This window comes from Protobothrops mucrosquamatus, unplaced genomic scaffold, assembly GCF_001527695.2.
Source record: "Protobothrops mucrosquamatus isolate PMUCROS unplaced genomic scaffold, P.Mucros_1.0 scaffold130, whole genome shotgun sequence".
In the NCBI taxonomy this organism is placed as follows: Eukaryota; Metazoa; Chordata; class Lepidosauria; order Squamata; family Viperidae; genus Protobothrops; species Protobothrops mucrosquamatus.
In genome coordinates this window covers 269,955-288,875 of record NW_015386497.1, presented here as the reverse complement: position 1 = coordinate 288,875, position 18,921 = coordinate 269,955, and the positions used below count along the sequence as shown (strand labels likewise).

Below are 18,921 nucleotides of genomic sequence, written 5' to 3'. Positions count from 1 at the left end.
GGTGTTTTCATCTAAGAACGGTGTGCAATCAATGTGTCAGTGCCCACGAGGTTCAACTGGGCATGGCATATATAGCCTTGCATAAGGAGCCACAATTTATCTGCACATAAGCTGAAATCACATATTTTGATTTGGATTTTACAGTTTCCCTTACAGAAGCATTTCAGATGAATTTATATGACTTCTGTCATGCTAAGAAACATCTGGGGTGTTATAACCAGCTATTGGGCAAACACTAAGGTTTATAGAGAAATGTGTAGGAAAAAAAATAAATAGTTGAAGATAATTTCCACTGAAGTCAATGAAATTTTTTCCAGGCATGATTAAGTTCATTGCTTTCATTGGGATTAATCCTAGCTGGACTGTATTCAATTTAGGACGCTGAGAGTATGTCCGTTATATGGGTTATTTATATTTATAAACAAAAATAAAAAACCCATCCCACTCACAACTTACTTTCCCCTGGTTCTGATAATTGAGAGATTGAGCAACCCCCAATTATCAATTTAAAAATAGTTTTATATTTACAAACACAGTAAATGCATCTACATTAAAACTGACCTCCATGTTATGAAGACAACTATTTTGGGCCAGACTGATGATGTCCCATACAAAAAAAAACAGTGATTATTATTTGATCAAAAATGCAATTTACATCCATGTAAACTCAACTCAATTACGCCAGGCTTGTAACACAAATAGCTCCAATCAGAATCACCTTTTTATACATTTTAGGACTTTTCTCATTGAAATTACTGAAAAATACCTTAATGTATGTTAAGCATAAACATATTCTTCCTGCTAATATAAAGTGCCTATCAAACAATAGACATAACCCAAAAATATGTAGGGATTTGAGAAGTATTTTTCTTTTAAGAAATCCATTGGTTGCCATTTCAAGGCATACCCAATTAAATGAAATTTGGCACATTAATTGCAGTTTTTTTTTTAAAAAAGGAAGTCTCATCAGCACCTATGTTTGATTCAGTGCCCGTCCAACGTGAGCCTTTTGTGCAGCATCCCGAAATACCACAAACCCTTGTCATTTAGCTACCCCCTTAGAATAACGGATTGACCCAAATTTGTCTTTTGAACCAATTGTCTTTTGAACAAGAATTGTCAAACTCTGGGCAACCGGTAATAGCCGACCCATCGTGGAAGCGAAGTAGGAATAGCACTTGGATGGGAGACCATGAGGAAATCCCAGGACGGCAGCTCAAAAAGTCAATGAAAAAGACCCATCCCGGAACAAAGCAACAGGGCAAACCACTTCTGTACTGTTCCCAACAAAGCCGCACGACTGTGTGTCCTCCACCGGAAAGGGGTTTTGACCACATTTGTTCGTAAAAATGTCACTTTTTAAAAAAAGACCCGAAGCCTGTCAAGCGGAGCTGGGGTGTGTGTGTGTGGAATCTGACGGACGGTTGCCTTCCAGAGAGGACAAAGCTCCCCCAAAGCCTTCAAGGCATTTGCCCTTGCTTGACGGGGTTCAGCAAATCCGTGAGTTCGCCGATGTACTTGATCGTGTATTTCAGCGTCTGTATCTTGGTGAGCGGCTGGCCCCGCTGGGTGTACATGGGCGGGAGGTAATTGCGCAGCGTGTGCAAGGCTTCCGCCAGCGTCCTCATCCGCAGCTTCTCCCTTTCGCTGGCCTTTCGCCTGCGCTGCACCGACATCCGCCCTTTGGGCCCTTTCTGACCTTGGCCCTGCCCGGGCCGCGAGAGATAGACGGAGGGAAACTCCCCTAGCGGGTATCCCCTCAGGCTGCTCCCGCCCTCGTTCCCGCCGCCGCCGGCGCCGCAGGCGACGTCCACCAGCAGGGGATAAGGCGAAGAGGCGTACGAGTCGAAGGACGGGGACGGGGACAGGCTTTGCGCGGGCGAGCTCCGGCCCAGCTCCAGAGACCCGCCGCCGCCGCCGCCGCCGCCGGCCTTCCAGTCCCAGGAAGAGGAGGAGGAGGAGGAGGAGAAGAAAGGAGGGGGCTCGGCGTCCATGCTCTCCGTTGGGCCCTTCCTGAGGCAGAGGCTTAGGCAAGCGCGGGGACACGGCGTCCTGCCCGCGGCCGCATGCAAGCCACGTCGGGGGTCCTGGCTTCGGGAGAGGCTTTTATGGGAGCGGGAGGGAGGGGGGCTTGGTGACCAAAGGGGCCACCGGGTGCCAAGGGAGTGGCGGGCATTCAAATGAAGAGCGGGGAGACCCAAATGAACTCCCCGGCCGGCGTCTTCTCCGTTTCGCTAGGATAATTAGCGCCCTTCGGCTAAAGGCCATTTCGCCTCAGTGACAGGCGAGGGCGAAAAAGAGGAGGGGGCGGCCCAGGCAGGGAGCAGGAGCAGCGCCTGGCAAAGGCCCGCGGGCTAGGCTGCTTGATATGTTAACCGGGTCCCCCCAGGGGGATTTGGCGGGGAAACCCACCACATAAAACATCCCTTGAGGGATTGCTTCAAGTCAGAAAGAAGAGGGTCTCTTTCCTTTTTTTCCTAGCCGGGCACCCCGTCGCCTAAATGCATCTCCCTTTCCTAGCACACGGAGAAAGCTGGCGGTCTTGAATTCTGCACCTTTCCTGAAAAGGCTTTCCTTTAAAAAAATAAAATAAAAAAAGACAGAATCAAAGGTTTAAAGAAGCACATGAAAAGGGGGCTTTGGGTATACGTGTGCTCTAGTAAAGCACTTTTTAGTTGATATCAAAGTTATTTCATTAAAATGTATATCGTACTGGTGTCTCATCTTGTTTTTTTCAGGAGGTCAGGTTTGCATACATAGGGCTCCCGCCATTCATTTTTTCCCACAAAAGCATCCTGCAGTGTAAGATGGCCCAAATCTAGAATAGAATAGAATAAAGCTGGAAGGGACCTTGGAGGTCTTCTAGTCCAGCCCCCTGCTCGAGCAGGAGAACCTATACTGTCTCAGACAGGTGGATGTCCAGTCTCTTCTTAAAAATCTCCAGTGATGGAGCACCCACAATTTCTAGAGGCAAGCTGTTCCACTGGTTGATTGTCCTCACTGTCAGGAAGTTTCTCCTTAGTTCCAGGTTGCTTCTCAAGTGGCTTTCTGTGATGGATTTGGGTCCCCTTGCTCCTGGTCAACACCTTCCCCACTGTAACCACATACTGTTTTACAGGAAAGTTTTGCCTTTTGCCTACAGCCTCTTCAACCTCACACCGATAACAGTATCCCATTAGGAAATTGTCGTGCTGTATCTTATTGGCCATGTCCAACATCACATGAACACACTTGTGCTAACCTCATGGGAATCTCCCTATTCTTGTCCCTTTTTTGCAATCTACCAGATATGTTCCAGCTCTGCTCTGGGTCCTTCCCAACTTTTGAAAGAGCTTGGTGGAAGGCAGGGGGAAGAAGAATCTGTTCTTTTGACAGGTGCCGTTTCTTCAAAAGACACACTTTTGGATGCAACTGCTGAGCTCAAGATAAGCTTTGGTTTCAATCATTCCTTTGTTCTAAACCAGGGGTAGTCAACCTTGGCTCTTTTATGACTCGTGGACTTCAACTCCCAGAATTCCTGAGCCAGCTTAGCTGGCTCAGAAATTCTGGGAGTTGAAGTCTACGAGTCATAAAAGAGCCAAGGTTGACTACCCCTGTTCTAAACTCACTTAGGGAACCTACAGAATTCTGTCCTAGAACCCTTTTCCCCACTGCTGAGTTTCCCAGCCTTGAATTTGAACATCACGATGCGTTCGATCAGGCTTATAAACTCTGATAACTATTTTACATTGAATGTGCTGTTAAGATGTTATATATTTCCTTAAATATGCACATTTTGCTATACATTGCTGCAATGGGTGCCAGTTTGCTTCTGGGTCCAATTCAAGGTGATAGTTATGACTTTTAAAGCCCTACCTGCCATAGGACCAGATTACTTACACAACCACTTTTCTCCCCATTATATCAGCCAGTCTCGCCCAGTCAGGCAGGGAAGGTATGTTGCAGACCCCATCCGTTAAAGCAGCGGTTCTCAACCTGTGGGTCGGGACCCCATTTGGGGTCGATCGACCATTTCACGGGGGTCGCCAAGCAAGGCTGTCCGCCATTTTTTTGTCCGCCATTTTTTCCCCCTTTTCCGGCGGGTGCCTTACCTCCCTTGGGCTGGGCCAGCTGGTGGTCAGCCTGCTCCGTCTCTGCCGCTTGCCAGCTACGCCTCGGCCGGCGCAGGGGGCGGAACCACGCATGCGCGGCGCTCCTGGGCAGGGAAAGTCCTCGACTTACGACCGGTTAGGTAGTCCTCGACTTACGACCGGTTTAGTCCTCGACTTACGACCGGTTTAGTCCTCAACTTTACGACTGGTTTAGTCCTCGACTTACGACCGGTTGGGGTCGCGGCATTAAAAAGGTTGAGAACCACTGCGTTAAAGGATTTCAACTGGTGGGTCCATAATGAGAGCCTTCTCTGCCATTGCAATCGCCTTGTGGAATATCCCCTCCCCCCTGGAAGTGAAGCAGGCACCCATTCTCCTGGCCTAGAAAGATGTGAAAAATGACTCTGCTGCCTTGCTTGGGGTGCACAGAACGGACTCAGCTATGGGGTTAGTTAGCACCTCAAAAGCTTTCCCCCACCTTTTAATTACCTTTTAATACTGACTTTTTATTCAATCTTGCCTCTTAAATTTTATACACTTTTAAAAAATATTTTATTTGCACACTGCCCAGAGTCCCTCTATGAGGGAGATGGGACATTTCAAAATTTGATAAATAAAACTGAATGAGTTTGCAAGGTACACAATGCACCCCTATACTTTTAAAAGAAATTATTCCCAAAGCCTTATAATCGTGACGATGAAAGTTCGTTCTCTGAGCTTGTGGGTTGGTTTCCGAACGTTTCGTTACTGGGCTAGATAACATCTTCAGCGGCGTTTTTAGATGTTATCTACCCGGTGATGAAACGGTTCAGAAACCAACCCACAAGCTCGGAGAACGAACTTTCACCCTCATCCTACACCCGACCTACAGATATTCACCACTATTGCAAATCTTATAATCGTAGCTAAGGGTGTTATTTCTGATATTTCTTGCTCTGATATTTTGCATGGGCATCTCTGATTACAGTTTTCCCATTTAATTTGTATATGAAGGAAGTGTTTCTGGAGTGTATGGTGTGATATCTAACATTGCACAAGTGAAGTTCTGCTTATTCTGTAGACTCCTCTCTCTCTTTCTCCTCCCCCCCCACCTTCATCTTCAGCCTTTGTATGTAGCATTCTGTTGACAGTATTCCCTTTACTTTTAATTCACATTAATGTTGAAATAACCACCACCAAATAGAAATATTTGATATGGAACACAGCCCTTTAGTTCAATATTTTATTTTATTTCCATAAAAAGGTCTCAAAGCCAAATACAACAATGTAATAGGAATACAATTGAACACAACATTCAATGTCAGAAGAAAAAACAACAACAGCCATGGCTATGAAAATTAAACATTCTGTTGCCCTAAAATCTGATGGGAACAAAAATATTTTAGCTATCTGTTTAAAGGATGTGAAAGGCTTACAATCAGCATAATTTGTACGAATAGAAATCAAAGATGATTTCCAATGGGAATTGGTTTGGGATCAAGAGTCTGCTTTGGGCTGACAATTTTTTTATTCAAATTAAATACCAGTTTAAACAGCATTAAAACGTATGTATTCAACTTAATGTGCAGTTTGCTCTTAAGAACAATTTCTTAGTTATTGTAGATATTATAGGATGATGTATTATTTTAATTCCATAGACTTTTATGTACTTGTTTTCATACATTTCTTTGTACAGTGAAAAAAGATTTTCAATCCACATTGCATTGAGCTAAACTCAGTATTTAATTTCTAAGGCATATTCATGGCTCTTGTTTTTTTTCTCATTCTTCCCTTTGCTTCTTTTATTGTGATCATGAAAAATGACATAGTGCTGTATTAAAAGAGGAATAAGGGTATTTCTGTATCTCTGAAGAATGGCTTAAAATGAGTTTCAATATCCTCGCTTCCCCAAGGAACAATATGAAGTGCAATTTTGTGAAAAGACTAATAATTTCCCATTATAGTTGTCTAGTTATTCTCCAAGCGATATTTTCAAGAGTATGGTGAAGGAAATGTTATTTAATATAGTCTCATATATAAACTGGCTTAAGCAGGAAGTGATGTTCCATAAAGTGGCACTAAAATTTGTGAGCATACTTTACCCCTCCCAAAGGATGTGTCATCAAATTTTAAACACCAGGAGTGTGTCAGGTGAGATGTAGAATTGTACCAGTCTTGATGTGAAGGTCAAAATCCTCATCTCTGCCTTTTCTGTGCCTCTTATTATCTCAGCATGTTTCTCTCTTAGTATGTATTCAGTGGTCTAGTTTTCAAATGTTTTGGTAACCTCTCCTTATAGTATGAAAGGAATCCAGAGAAACATATCCAGAGAGTTCTGATAGGCAAGGAGAAATGCAGTGGGAAGGGCAAGTAGAATAGCTTCTTAAACTTGAGACCCCAATTAATGGCTGTTAATACTGTAGTTAAGCTGTTTTGTCCTACTCAGTAATGGAGCTAGGACTGGACTATTGGGCACAGACCAGAGGCTACAGCCTAGAGCAGACATGTCAAACTCGTGACGTCATGTGACGTTGCACAACGTATCGGAGCTTTTTTACCATTGCCGGCAATGGGGTGGGCGCGGCTCCGGTATGATGAAACCGGCCCGCGGGCCGGCAGTTTAACACCCCTGGCCTATAGGATCACCAGTTCAATGAAATCCTGTCCCACCTGCTGTCAGGCTATCTCCTCCTCCTTCTCCTCCTCCTCCTGGAAGATAGATGACATTTCAAAAAGAATGCAGAGCAGGGACAGTTTTCTTTTATGACCATAAAGCCCCCGTGCATCCTAAGCACCTCTTTATTCAGTGCTAGTAAGAATAAAATTAATTTTCCATTCCTTTTTCCTGTTGCTTATCAGAGACAGTGGCTTAGTAGAAGTATCTTTTTAGGCAGTTTGTGAATAGAGCTGTTTATTTACCATACCCAAAAGTATTCTATGTCAGGGCTTTTCAACCAGTGGTACGGGTACCACCTGTGGTACATTGGCACCTGGCAGGTGGTATGCGACCATCCTAGAAAAGTGGTAGCGGGGGAGGGGGATGAGCTGAACCGCTGGCAGCACCGCACAAGCCTGAGCGCGAGATGGCTGGAGCTGCACGGGTATCAGGGCTCAGCGGAAGCGCCAGGATCAGCACCAGGCTCCAGCTGGAGCTCGGTGCTGATCCTGGCACTTCTGCTGAGCCCAGAAGAAGCGCCGATCAGCTGGAATGTTGCAGCATCTCCAGGGCCTTGTGATTTACATTCAGATGCTTAGCAACTGATTCATATTTATGATGGTCACAGTGTCCCAGGGTCATGTGAAGTGACCAAAACCTGCTGCAACCACCTAGCAGACGGGGGGAATAAAAACCCAACACCCTCCCACCCCACCCCTGCTGCCAATCCTCAACAGAAATGCTCACAACAACAATGAAAACCTTGGACAGGAGGAAGAGCGCCGCCGGGTGGGCAGGCAGGTGTCTTGCTTGGCTGTGGCTTGGGGGGCACTTTTTTCAGTGCCATTGTAACTTCGGACAGTCACTAAGCGAACTGTTGTAAGTCGAGGACTACCTGTACTTCATCATTTTTTTCCTTTTTTGGGAGGTCATCAAGTTTTTGACACCTTGCTAGGCGACTGGTGGTACTCAGATATTGCCATATCCTAAAAGTGGTACAATGGGTAAAAATGTTGAAAAGCCCTGTTATATGTTATATAGGTCTCTTTACTAAATAGTGTTATAAATGACTTAAGTAATGAGCTGCCTCCCACATCACATCCACAGATAATCCCTTTTTGGGATTCCTTTTTGCACTTCCTGTGCTTCCCACAAATCTGATTTCTCTGGTGGATATTAAGATGGCCATGCAGAGGTTGCAAGAGAGATGGTTCTTCCTAATATAAGTACTATATTGTTCTCTTGCTGGATGGACAGTTGACACAAACCAGTTCTTTTAAGCAGCCGTTTATAGGGACCAATAAGTGGGAGAAAAAGTAGAAATGAACTTTCTTTAAAATCATGTCATTTCAAAGTCTGGTATGTAATGAAAATGAATACACGATTTATAACTAATATTACTAAAAAATACCCTTGAGATATACTTGGAGCTCCAAGTTTTTGCTTTTGGAAAGATTACCAGCTAATTCCTCCATTTCATATTTGTGATTGAAAGATTTATGTCTAAGGAATTAAAGGACAATTTACCAGTTACAGCACTCCGGTGGTAGAAAGCGGCTTCCTATATCTGAAGTGATAAACATATATTATTTATGGATTTTAATTTACTGATTAGATTAGTTAAGGCCTATTTGCAAGCACACATTTGAAAGGATGTAATATTGACAAGTGTACAGTTGTGAGGTAAATTGTTGCCGCTTGTATACTAATATTACAGAAATGAATATTATATTTTCTCCATGCTGTTAAAGAAGAAATAAGATACAAACTACTGAAGCTATTTATAGCATTATCACACATTTATGGTGGGAGTGTACAGTAATGTCTATCCACATTAGTAATATATTAGCATAGTGACAAATGGAGGACACTATTAATTGCTCATATACTGTAGATAGATTCATGGAACTGTTCGCTTTTCTGGCCTGTCCAGTTGGAAAGAGCCGAAATGGGTAAGTTGTACATACTGTATTACTTTAGCAAATTTAAAAGCACAAATTTATATCCCTGACCTCTACCTTTTCCTCCATCTTATACAAATCTGGGTGAGATCATTTTTGTCATATAGTAATCTCATAACACTGAAGGTTATTTGAGTTATGGAGCTAATATTATAGGTCTGCTCAGTGACACTTTGAAAAATGATAAAGGCATTTTCTGCCTGAATGGCAGCTTTATTTTTCACTCCATTAATTTATTCAGCAATCTGAAAGCAGACATTTAATCTTCATTCACTACTGATAATGAGTTCCTTCCTCCTAATTCCAAATGCATAAGTAGGTTGCTAAAATAAACAATTATCAGTAGTAAAATGCTACTAATGAGCAGCTTTTTCTTTAAGATGCTACAGGGAGGAAGCAGATGCTTTTCTTAGTAACAGAAAAAAATGGATACTTTTGAAATGAAAACAAATAAAGATTTGTTTTATGCATTTCATACATCTCTACTGAATAATTTAAATCTTAAACAAGGATACCGTTGTGTCAAATTCACTTTTGGGGAGGGGGAATTCCATTGAAAACATGCATCAAACAAGATTGCCCTGATTTATTTTTCCTGGAATAAAACTATAATTTCTATTCATGATTCCTTTAGTCTATTTAATCAAATATGATTTTCAGCATAAAATAAGTCTTGACTTGTCCTGGCTACACATACTTAATCATTTCTTTTTTTTTTTAATTTTTTTATTTAGAGGCATTCTGAATGGATCCAGAGCAGCCAAAATGGAAATGATCTGTTAAATGAAAACAACCAGATAAATTTGATCAGTAAAAGTTAAAATGCAAAACAATATAATAATGGCTTAACAAGCAATCACAACTCATTTATTTCTACCGTCCCTTTAGAATTAAACCATTTCAACCTGAGAGCTAACCATATCGGGACAGAAGCAATATAAATTTTCTTGAGAATGCAATCTACAGTCTTGCTACTAGTGTCCGGATTTGTCATTCATGATCATCTTGACAGCTGAGACAAGGTTGTGAAAGATTGGAGAGCTGAAGTCTAGCCCTTCTGGAGGGTACCAGATTGAGGGAGATTGAGTTTGAACCATCTGTGAAGCAAGGTCACCATATTTATTGAACTGGAGAACGCCTGCATTTTGAAACTGACAGTCACCAGAGCTGGAAAATACAGGGGCATAACATTGCCCTCATTCTCCAAGATGTGTGGCTTCTTTCATGAGATTGTTTGATATTGATAAATATTGAGAAAAAAGGCTAGCTATTGTGAAACCACCGGTCTCAAATACATGAATGAATCCAATTGGTTGTGCATGTTTTGTCTTTCAGGTTGCAGGGAAGCAGGCAACCTGTGTTGACTTTGTTGGCACTTGTCTATAAGCAGAGTTAAGGCAGTCACCGACTGCATACCCATAAGCATCAGTATTGTTCTGAGTGGTGTCCTGTGCAAGTGGTATGTTTTGTTCACACACTTGTAAGATCACATGCTCTTCAAAACCCTTCCATGTGAACATTTGATCCTCTGAGAAGTGACAATCTCAACTAGCTGAGACGTGACAGCAACTTCCCAATTCATTAAGACATCTGGCCTCTAATCAACTGGTTCCCTAGATGAAAACAGTCCCATGTGCTGAATTTACACCTCTACTTTTAAGTAGGGGTTTTATAACTTGGTGTTTTCCAGTTGATTTTGGGGAAGGCCTTTTTTAATACCCCTGTTAACAGAAGTTGAAAGGATACTATGCTGTGTGGTTGGTCTTTAATGTTTGCTTTTCATTTCAATTAGCGGAAAAGAGAAAAGAATGGCTGAAGAGTTTAGTCTTCCTTATTCTTTATTTAGCTGATCACCAAAACATAGATTTTACCAAAATGGGGCTTTCTTCTGCTCTTAGTACCAGAATCCAGAGAATAAATAGAATACCTGTGTCTCAGAAGCTTGAATGCATTGCCTTAATACGTTTAATATGAATACTAATCTGTAACATTTACTGATTCACAAAATAATCCAAGTAGGCTACAGTCCAGAATATTTCACAAAAAAATGATCTGTAAATTGAATGCACTGGGACCAATGGTATTTGCTGTTTATGTGTGCAGTGATACAAGTATTTTATTTTATTTTAAAAAGCTAACTCTGGTGGATTAGCTCATTCATTCTCCTTTAACATAACCTGAATACTTGAGTTTATTTTATTTTATTTAGCATATGTCAATATTTGAATGAACTAACATTTTAACCTCTACCAGTCGTGAGCCCGAGCAGTAATCTTTAGGTAAACCAGTTCTTGCTATTCTTATTTAACAGCAATAAGACATAATTTCAGGAATCAAAGGTAGTATTGGGAACTCGATCTGAGTAAGCCTGAGTCTGGCTCATGCATGATTATCATTCCAACCTGTGGCTGCCATTTTCAGTGGTGGCTTCTATGGTGGCAATATCTGAGGCTGAAAAGCAGAAGTTGGTTTTGGAGATCTTTTCAATTAAGTCACATAATAAGCAATGGCACAGGCATGTATGAGCCAAGTCCTATTCTACACCTATTTGCAAGAATTAAGGAAGCCCCCCCCCCCCCGCTGAATGTACACAACACATTAGATGTTGGAAAACTGCAGGGGATAGGAATTGAACAGTATATGTGAATCTGTTTTCATTGCCAGAACCAATAACTTAGCAGACAATATCCCATGACTTTGCAACTTCCCTTAATATAAAAATGTTATTTTATGCTGATTATTTCATCAAAGAAACAGTGATTTCTCCATAGTTCTACAACTTCAGTAATTTATTGCCTTTCACACGGCAATAATTTTATTTCTGTATCATTTTAAAATGCATCTGTCATCCATTTATTTTTAACATGACACTTCAAGTTTGGAATAATATTTTTTCCTTTTATGCATTTCAGAGGCTTATCAGCCACAGGAGCTAATTTAATGACTGGATCAATTTTGTAGTCTGTTAATATCTATATCTATATATCTATCTATATCTATATCTATATCTATATCTATATCTATATCTATATCTATATCTATATCTATATCTATCTATCTATAGGGAGTTCAGACAGATCGGTCTGATTGTGAACACCTTGACATTTTCAACTGCCATACTGCAGTTTTTACTCTTTTTACAATATCTCTTGCCTTGCCGCCCCCAACTAGGGGCATAGAGCAGGCTCAAGTCGCAACTGCGAAATATTTTTATATCCAAATTTCTTTTTCTGACAAAGAGTAAAGAATTAAATCTATCTATCCATCCATCCATCCTTCTCTCTCTCTCTCTCTCTCTCTCTCTCTCTCTCTCTCTCTCTCTCTCTATCTATCTATCTATCTATCTATCTATCTATCTATCTATCTATATTTAAAAAGGCAGGTTTCCAAAATGTATCTAATGAATCTGATATTTTCATTCTGGAAATTGGGATTCCTCCTGGAATCGGATGGCTTCTAAAATTGATTTCTGGCCTGAGTTTCAGAAATGTCTGTAGGGTCCCATTGCAATGACACAACTTGCTATTATTCATCTATCTGGCATGGGCCTTTGTGAATCTGGTTGGTGTTTTTGATTTTCTCCAGATGATTGGTACTACAGCTTACAAATTTTTTAACCAGCACAGTCACTGGCCACAGTGGACAAAGCTGCTCTGGCTCAGGTGTTATTTGTCCTGCTCTTTTTTTTCTACCAGAAACTAAATGTCTGCTCAAAAGTTGGATGGAATAATCAGCAGTTTATAATTAGGCCTAGTGTTTGTACTTGGAAACAATTGGCATAATTACTTTTAAGATTATGACATCTAGGCTCCAAAAATCCAAATGACCAGTAGATGGTAGCAAAGAGATGCAGAAAACTACAATGTTTTGCTGCCTTCCTGTGGTCATTCAGGTCTATGCAGCCCTGCTTTGAAAGCTCTAGGTTTTTCTACAACCTTGATTTTCTATCAAAGGCAGTTTACTAACGTTAATATTGTATTCATCAAGGGACAAAAATGAGAGAAAGGGAAAGCTGAACTTTATTCTTTTTGATCTGATCTGTCAAGCTTTGATGAATTCACACATCAGACTGTGGGCATGTAATCATAACTTTTTTCTTCAAAAACAATTGAAATTGAAATCTCACAGACACACAGCAGTCTTAGATCAACTATATTAGCAGTTGAAATGACCCAGAAGCATACTTCGAAAGAAATTCTGCAGAAAAGAAAAAAAAGTGCTACTAGGCTAAATAAGCTAAAAATTAGGGTTATATATATAATAGAACTGAGAACATATCCCAGTTTTCCAGGTGCTGGAAAAACTACTTGCAACATCTTGCAGGACTTTGGCACTATTCATGGAGATTTATAGGAATATTTAGTAGATGATCAGGTATATGGGTGCATAATAGAGGAAGGAAGAAGACAGAATCAAAAGCATATTTTCCACTAGGTCTTCTGGGTTATTCCATGAGGTTGAGGTAGAAATGATAATATTTTCATACATAGACATACAATGTCCTGCTTTCTACAGGCTCCTAATATATTTTAAATCATATTTTAAATTGCATATCATTCCAATAATTTCTAAACTGTGAAGAATGTATAATAAAATAATTAATATAAGGCTAATAAAACTAATCAACCAAACTTTATTAGCCAACAGGCAGGCCTGAAACAGAGATATATCTTTGAAATATGCCAACGATTGATTGATTGATTTGATTCAATCCATTTATATACTGCATACTGATTTAAAACAAGACTTGAAAATTATAATAATAAAATATACAGCAGGTAAGATTTAAAAAAAGCCAACCAATAACAACACAACCATTAAATGGCTCAGCTACAAACCAGACTCTGTAACAAACCTGCTCTTACAAAAGGCCAGCAGGTTTGGGGCGTGTTTAATTTCTGGGTTATAATACTCTCACAGGACAGAACCCAGAGCATCTCACGATTCTTGATGAAAGTTAGAGAGTAGATACAATAATAGAAAATGTCCTTTTCTATACTCTATAGGCCCTCACTGATAATATATAGGATGCATTGGCACTTAGGAAACCCCTGATTAACATTCCAGTTCAAAATAAGGATATCTTTTAGATCAGCTTAAAGTAGTTCAGCATTATGTAGAAAGATAGCCAGAGGAGTTTCCTCAACATTGATATGACCTTATCAAATCCTACTACCAGACTGAAGACCATTAGCCTCTGTTCTGTGGTAGCCTTAAACTCTGGGTCAATCTCAAAGGAAGCCCCCACCCCCACCCCCATGCAGAGCATCTCCTCAAAGTGGATATTAAAAATATTAGAAAGGGTATACTGGTACTGGCACTAGATACTTTATGACTAGACTAGACTAGACTAGACTAGAATAGACTAGAATAGAATAGAATCATAAAGCTGGAAGGGACCTTGGAGGTCTTCTAGTCCAACCCCCTGCTCAGGGCAGGTGACCTTATACCATCCTGCACAAATAACTCTCCAATATTTTCTTGCAAACCTTCAGCAATGGAGTACCCACAATTCCGGGAGGCAAGCTGTTCCATTGATTAATTGTTCTCTGTTAGGAATTTTTTTGCTAGTTCCAGATTGGATCTCTCTTTGACGAGCTTTCACCCACTGCTTCTTGTCCCTACCCTTAGGTGCTTTGGAAAATAAGTTGACCCTCTCTTATCTGTGAGAGACCCTCATGGCAGACAGCTATCCTATCACCCCTAAGCCTTCTCCTTGTTAGGCTAGACAGACCCAGTTCTTTTAGCCATTCCTCATGGTTTAGTTTCCAGACCCCTTATCATCTTTGTTGCTTTTTTCTGCACTCTTTCTAGGGCCTAAGCATTTTATTTTGAATCACAGTGACCTGAATTGGATGCAATATTCCAAATGTGGCCTCACTAATGCTGTATAAAGCTGCAGTATCTCTTCTTGTGATCTTGATGCTATCCCTCTGTTGATGTCAAATATCCTTGCCAAAGAAGCTATTTGGATTTCTCTATCTAGTCTGGAATTATATAAAAATACAAATCAAATAAGATCTTGTGTTTTGAAACAGATACCTTCAATTGTTATTTGAAGAGCAACAATATTTGGAAATGGTTTTAATTTTTTAGTTTGTGTGGTTTATTCTATCACAATGCATTTTTGGGAGAAGGATTTTATTATTTACAATATTGTTCTTTTGTTTACTATAAATCACCTTAATTTTGCAATGCTACGCATGATAGCCTCTTAATCATAAAGGACCTTTCACTGAAAGACTAGACCTACAGTATTTATTCAGAAGTAGATCCTATGGAGTGTAATAAGATAGGTTTATAATTCCATTTTTATTTCTGCCTAAAAACACATAGGATTGTGATTTGCTACTAATCCGACATTACTGAATGGGAAATAAATGTTGACCCTGATATAATTACCTAATAAATATGCTTGGGGATGCTGAATGCAAATTTGCAGGGTTGCTCTGAAGAGGAACTGATCTTTTCATGGCTGCGAGCTGGTTAAAAGATCAAAGACTATAAATCTATCAGACTCTGAAATGCAAGTCACCTGCCATCTTGTTGAAGAGAACAAACCTTGCATTAACACATTGGTGCCAAAGACTCAAATTAGGTTGAGCAGGCTGAAAAGGAAAGGCCAAAGACAACATACTTATTGTTTATTTAGAGTTGTTGCCTTCCCAATTTAGTCAAGACAATAGGATGGGAGTCTATTAGTCAAGAATAATTTCTCCCTAAATTTGTCAAGTCACCTATCAATAACTGTTGGGGACAACTGATGAATAGAATAGAATGCTGAAAATACGATCATTGTAGGTATTAAACTGTAAAGAAAGGCTGTATTTTATACTAAAGTATTATCCATTTCCAAAATGCCATGAAATATAGAGATAGGATTTTTTTTAAAAAAAAGTTCCTTCTGTATTTTATTGAATCATTTAATATAGCTAAAAGCAATCTCTGTAACTATGAATGTGCATCTACTTATATAATTCTTTAAAGATATCTTTACAAGCTGGAAGCATATTTCACCTTTATAGTTAAGACATCTATATATAGTTTCTCAATTGCCTCTACACAGTATATGATCTTTTAAAGAAAATCTAGTTACTATTTATTTTTGTTCCAGCCATGGCTCTGGGATAAGATGCTTTCTAAGGAACTGGAATACATCTGCAGTATAATCCCCCTCTATGTTAACATGCATGCCAAGAAGAAATCCCAATTCATTCTTACTGGTTTGTTTATGCATATCGCTATTTAGGACCCAAAGATCAATACTTTTAGAGGTCTGTTTACCACTGAGTGATTTTTCCCTCTACCAGAGTATAGGCCATGATCTTAGCTCCAGCTGAACCTACACTATACCAAACAAAGGAGGGGGAGTCTCAGAAGCATCTTCAGTGCTTGGAAATCAGGGATCCATCCATTCAGCTCAACTGGCTAGAGAGGAGAGCACAATGCCGAGAGGCAATGTTTAAATTTGTTAAGCTAAAGTTGCTTAGCGATTCTTCTGGGAAATATATGTTGATTTTTAAGGGCACATAGGATGCAGACAACTAGAACCCATGCAGGAGACATGAAAAATACTGTAGTGGCAATGCAAAGTGCATTCTTCTATGATCAATAGTTACTTAAGAATGGAGATAATTTGGCAATCATTCAGCCTCTTCCTTAAATAACCCTGCTTTACTTGTGGATAAGCACCCTTTTTATGGTAAACTCCAGATAAATGAAATGAGTAATTATAGTTCTGTACATATTGATATGGTCACCTTGGTTAAAACCTCAATATGGTTTCGAGCAGTGTGTTTATGGAGATTCTCGATCATCCAAATCATGGCTGTTCCAAAAGTGTTTTCCAAAAGGTAACTGGACTTTCTTGTTTTTCCCCCTGAAAAACGTTTTGCTTCTCATCCAAGAAGCAAATGTTTTCAAGGAAAAAAACCCAAGGAAGTCCAGTTGCTTTTTGAAAAGCACCTTTGTTGAGTAATATCAGCCTTATCAAATATTTCCAGTTTATTTAGAAGTATAGGGTTTTCTGCCTGAGCAGGGGGTTGGACTAGATGATGTCCAAGGTCCCTTCCAACTTTATTATTATTATTATTATTATTATTATTATTATTATTATTATTATTGATAATCACACAGTCAGCCAGATTTGGCATTTTTGTCTACCTATCGAGTCCTTACCAAGGACCTGGGATAGGCAGATGTGGATGTTTAATGGTGTTACAGATATCATCCTAGGATGGAAGCAGTTCTTAGTAAGGCCGCCTTTTGCAATGGACTAATGGTGAATTTGTCAATGCCAATGGTGTTCAAGTGGTACTCCAGTTGTTTTGGGATTGCACCCAAGGCGCCTATTACTATTGGTACTACCCTTGCTTGCTTTTGCCACAGTCTTTCTATTTCTATTATTATTATTATTATTATTATTATTTAGGGGTTATGGGGGCTTCGTCCTTGTCCCTCAAAGTCCAGCCTTCATTGCCTGGCTGGGTAGGTTTTTCTGCTGTTTTGCTGGCACTCACACAAGAATCACTGACTTTAACACTGATGTACCAATATACAAATAAGATGCAAAATTAATTAGTTCTTTCATTATTACCCATATCCCAGCACATCACTGCAGTACTGCCTGCATCATACTTCTCATGATTTTGATACATTTCCATTCTTTTTATAGTTTATAGTTCTAGAATAGAGAAGAAAACCATTCCTGGAAACAGGCATTTTTGTTCTCAACAAACAGTAAACAAATCTGAGAATTGCTCTTTTTGAGCAATTGATTCTTTGTTTCCTTCCTACGGAAGGAATTTATGTGTTTATGTCTTTTATTGCTGCACTGATATAAAAAGAAATCTAACTGCAGTTTTTTTTTAGTCATCTGATAAACCATTTTATTCATAAGTGAACAGGCAACTAGCAAAACATTTACTGTATATATCTTTTAGAAGAAATGATCATCCACTTTTTTTTAAAAAAAAATAAGTTGTTCAAATTTGCAAAGAGAAAAACAATCTTGTGATTTTTTTTCTTCTTCCCCTGACCAATTTCTACTTATCTTGAAGCCATCTCTGAGAATTTTAGCATTAGCACGGTTGGAATAAAAAGTGGAAGATTAATGGAGGAGCTGTCACAAGTCAAGGTAAAAATCTTTTCATGTCTAAGGAAGTGTGAAACCCTGCTATTTTGCATCAACAGATGAAAGGAAACCACAGTTAACAATATTACTAGATCTGTTATAGACTAAGTGCTACTGGTGAACAGTAAAACACAGTGCTAGATTTAGCACTTTGCCCTTCAGGAAACAAATACTTTGTATTTCTATCACTGTTTAAATGAGGAGGCGGCTATTATCTGTTAGTTTTATGCAAGATTTCCTTTGTTGTTGAGCACCAAAATTTACAGCTTAAAATCATGGTCCTGTACAATAAAACAAAACAAAAAATCATAGGCATTTAACAATTGATATTTCCCCCCCTAGGTTTATATTTGTATCCAAACAAAACTGAGTTAAACTGGGGTAAGAAATTCACTGAGAAGTTTTCTTGGCATGTTAATAAAATATTTGTTATTTTGCACTCCTGCTTTCTAAGATTAATTCTTCTGCAAAGTTTTCTGTTTTGGGTAAAAAGGTGCACGGCATTTTTTATAATGTATACAGTTACAAAGAAGGATGTGTTATTTAGCATATATTTAATTGTACGAAATATAGCTATGAATTGCTAAGGAATATGGATGATGTAACATATTTAAATACAAAGTTGAGCCAACTGTTTGCATATTTAAGACAACTGATGTAGCTTTAGGTTAAAATATATGTGTCAAATTCTTTTTTTTTTTAAGATATATTTTAATAATTTCAATAGCAGTAACCACTGGAAAATATTTTGCAGCCTAATGTGCACTACAAACACCTTGACAGATTTATGAAATCTACATTTATCTCTTGCTATATTGATAAATATTTGGCTGTACAAATTTAGCCTATAGAAATGGTTGGGATAACACGGGCTTTATTCATATTAATATTTCCAATTTAAAAAGAAGATTCTTTTTTGCAAGGAAGTATTGTATTCCTCATGAAATTATTACTGGAACTTGAAACAATATTACACAGCCTTAGTCTAATTGCTTTGATGAAAATTAAAGTCATATTTATGTTCGCACACACTAAAATCCATCAATTTTTATGGGGCTTCATCCCAAAATGATCTTCCAAAATGTTATCAGCATCCTAAAT

General features: G+C 39.2%; 1 protein-coding gene across 1 annotated transcript; it reads right to left on the bottom strand.

The window, feature by feature from the left end:
* Positions 1-1,460: 1,460 nt before the first annotated feature.
* Positions 1,461-1,994, bottom strand: MSGN1 (mesogenin 1). Its single transcript, XM_015813053.1, has one exon. The coding sequence runs from the start codon at positions 1,992-1,994 to the stop codon at positions 1,461-1,463; it is 534 nt and encodes a 177-aa protein (XP_015668539.1).
* Positions 1,995-18,921: the final 16,927 nt, after the last annotated feature.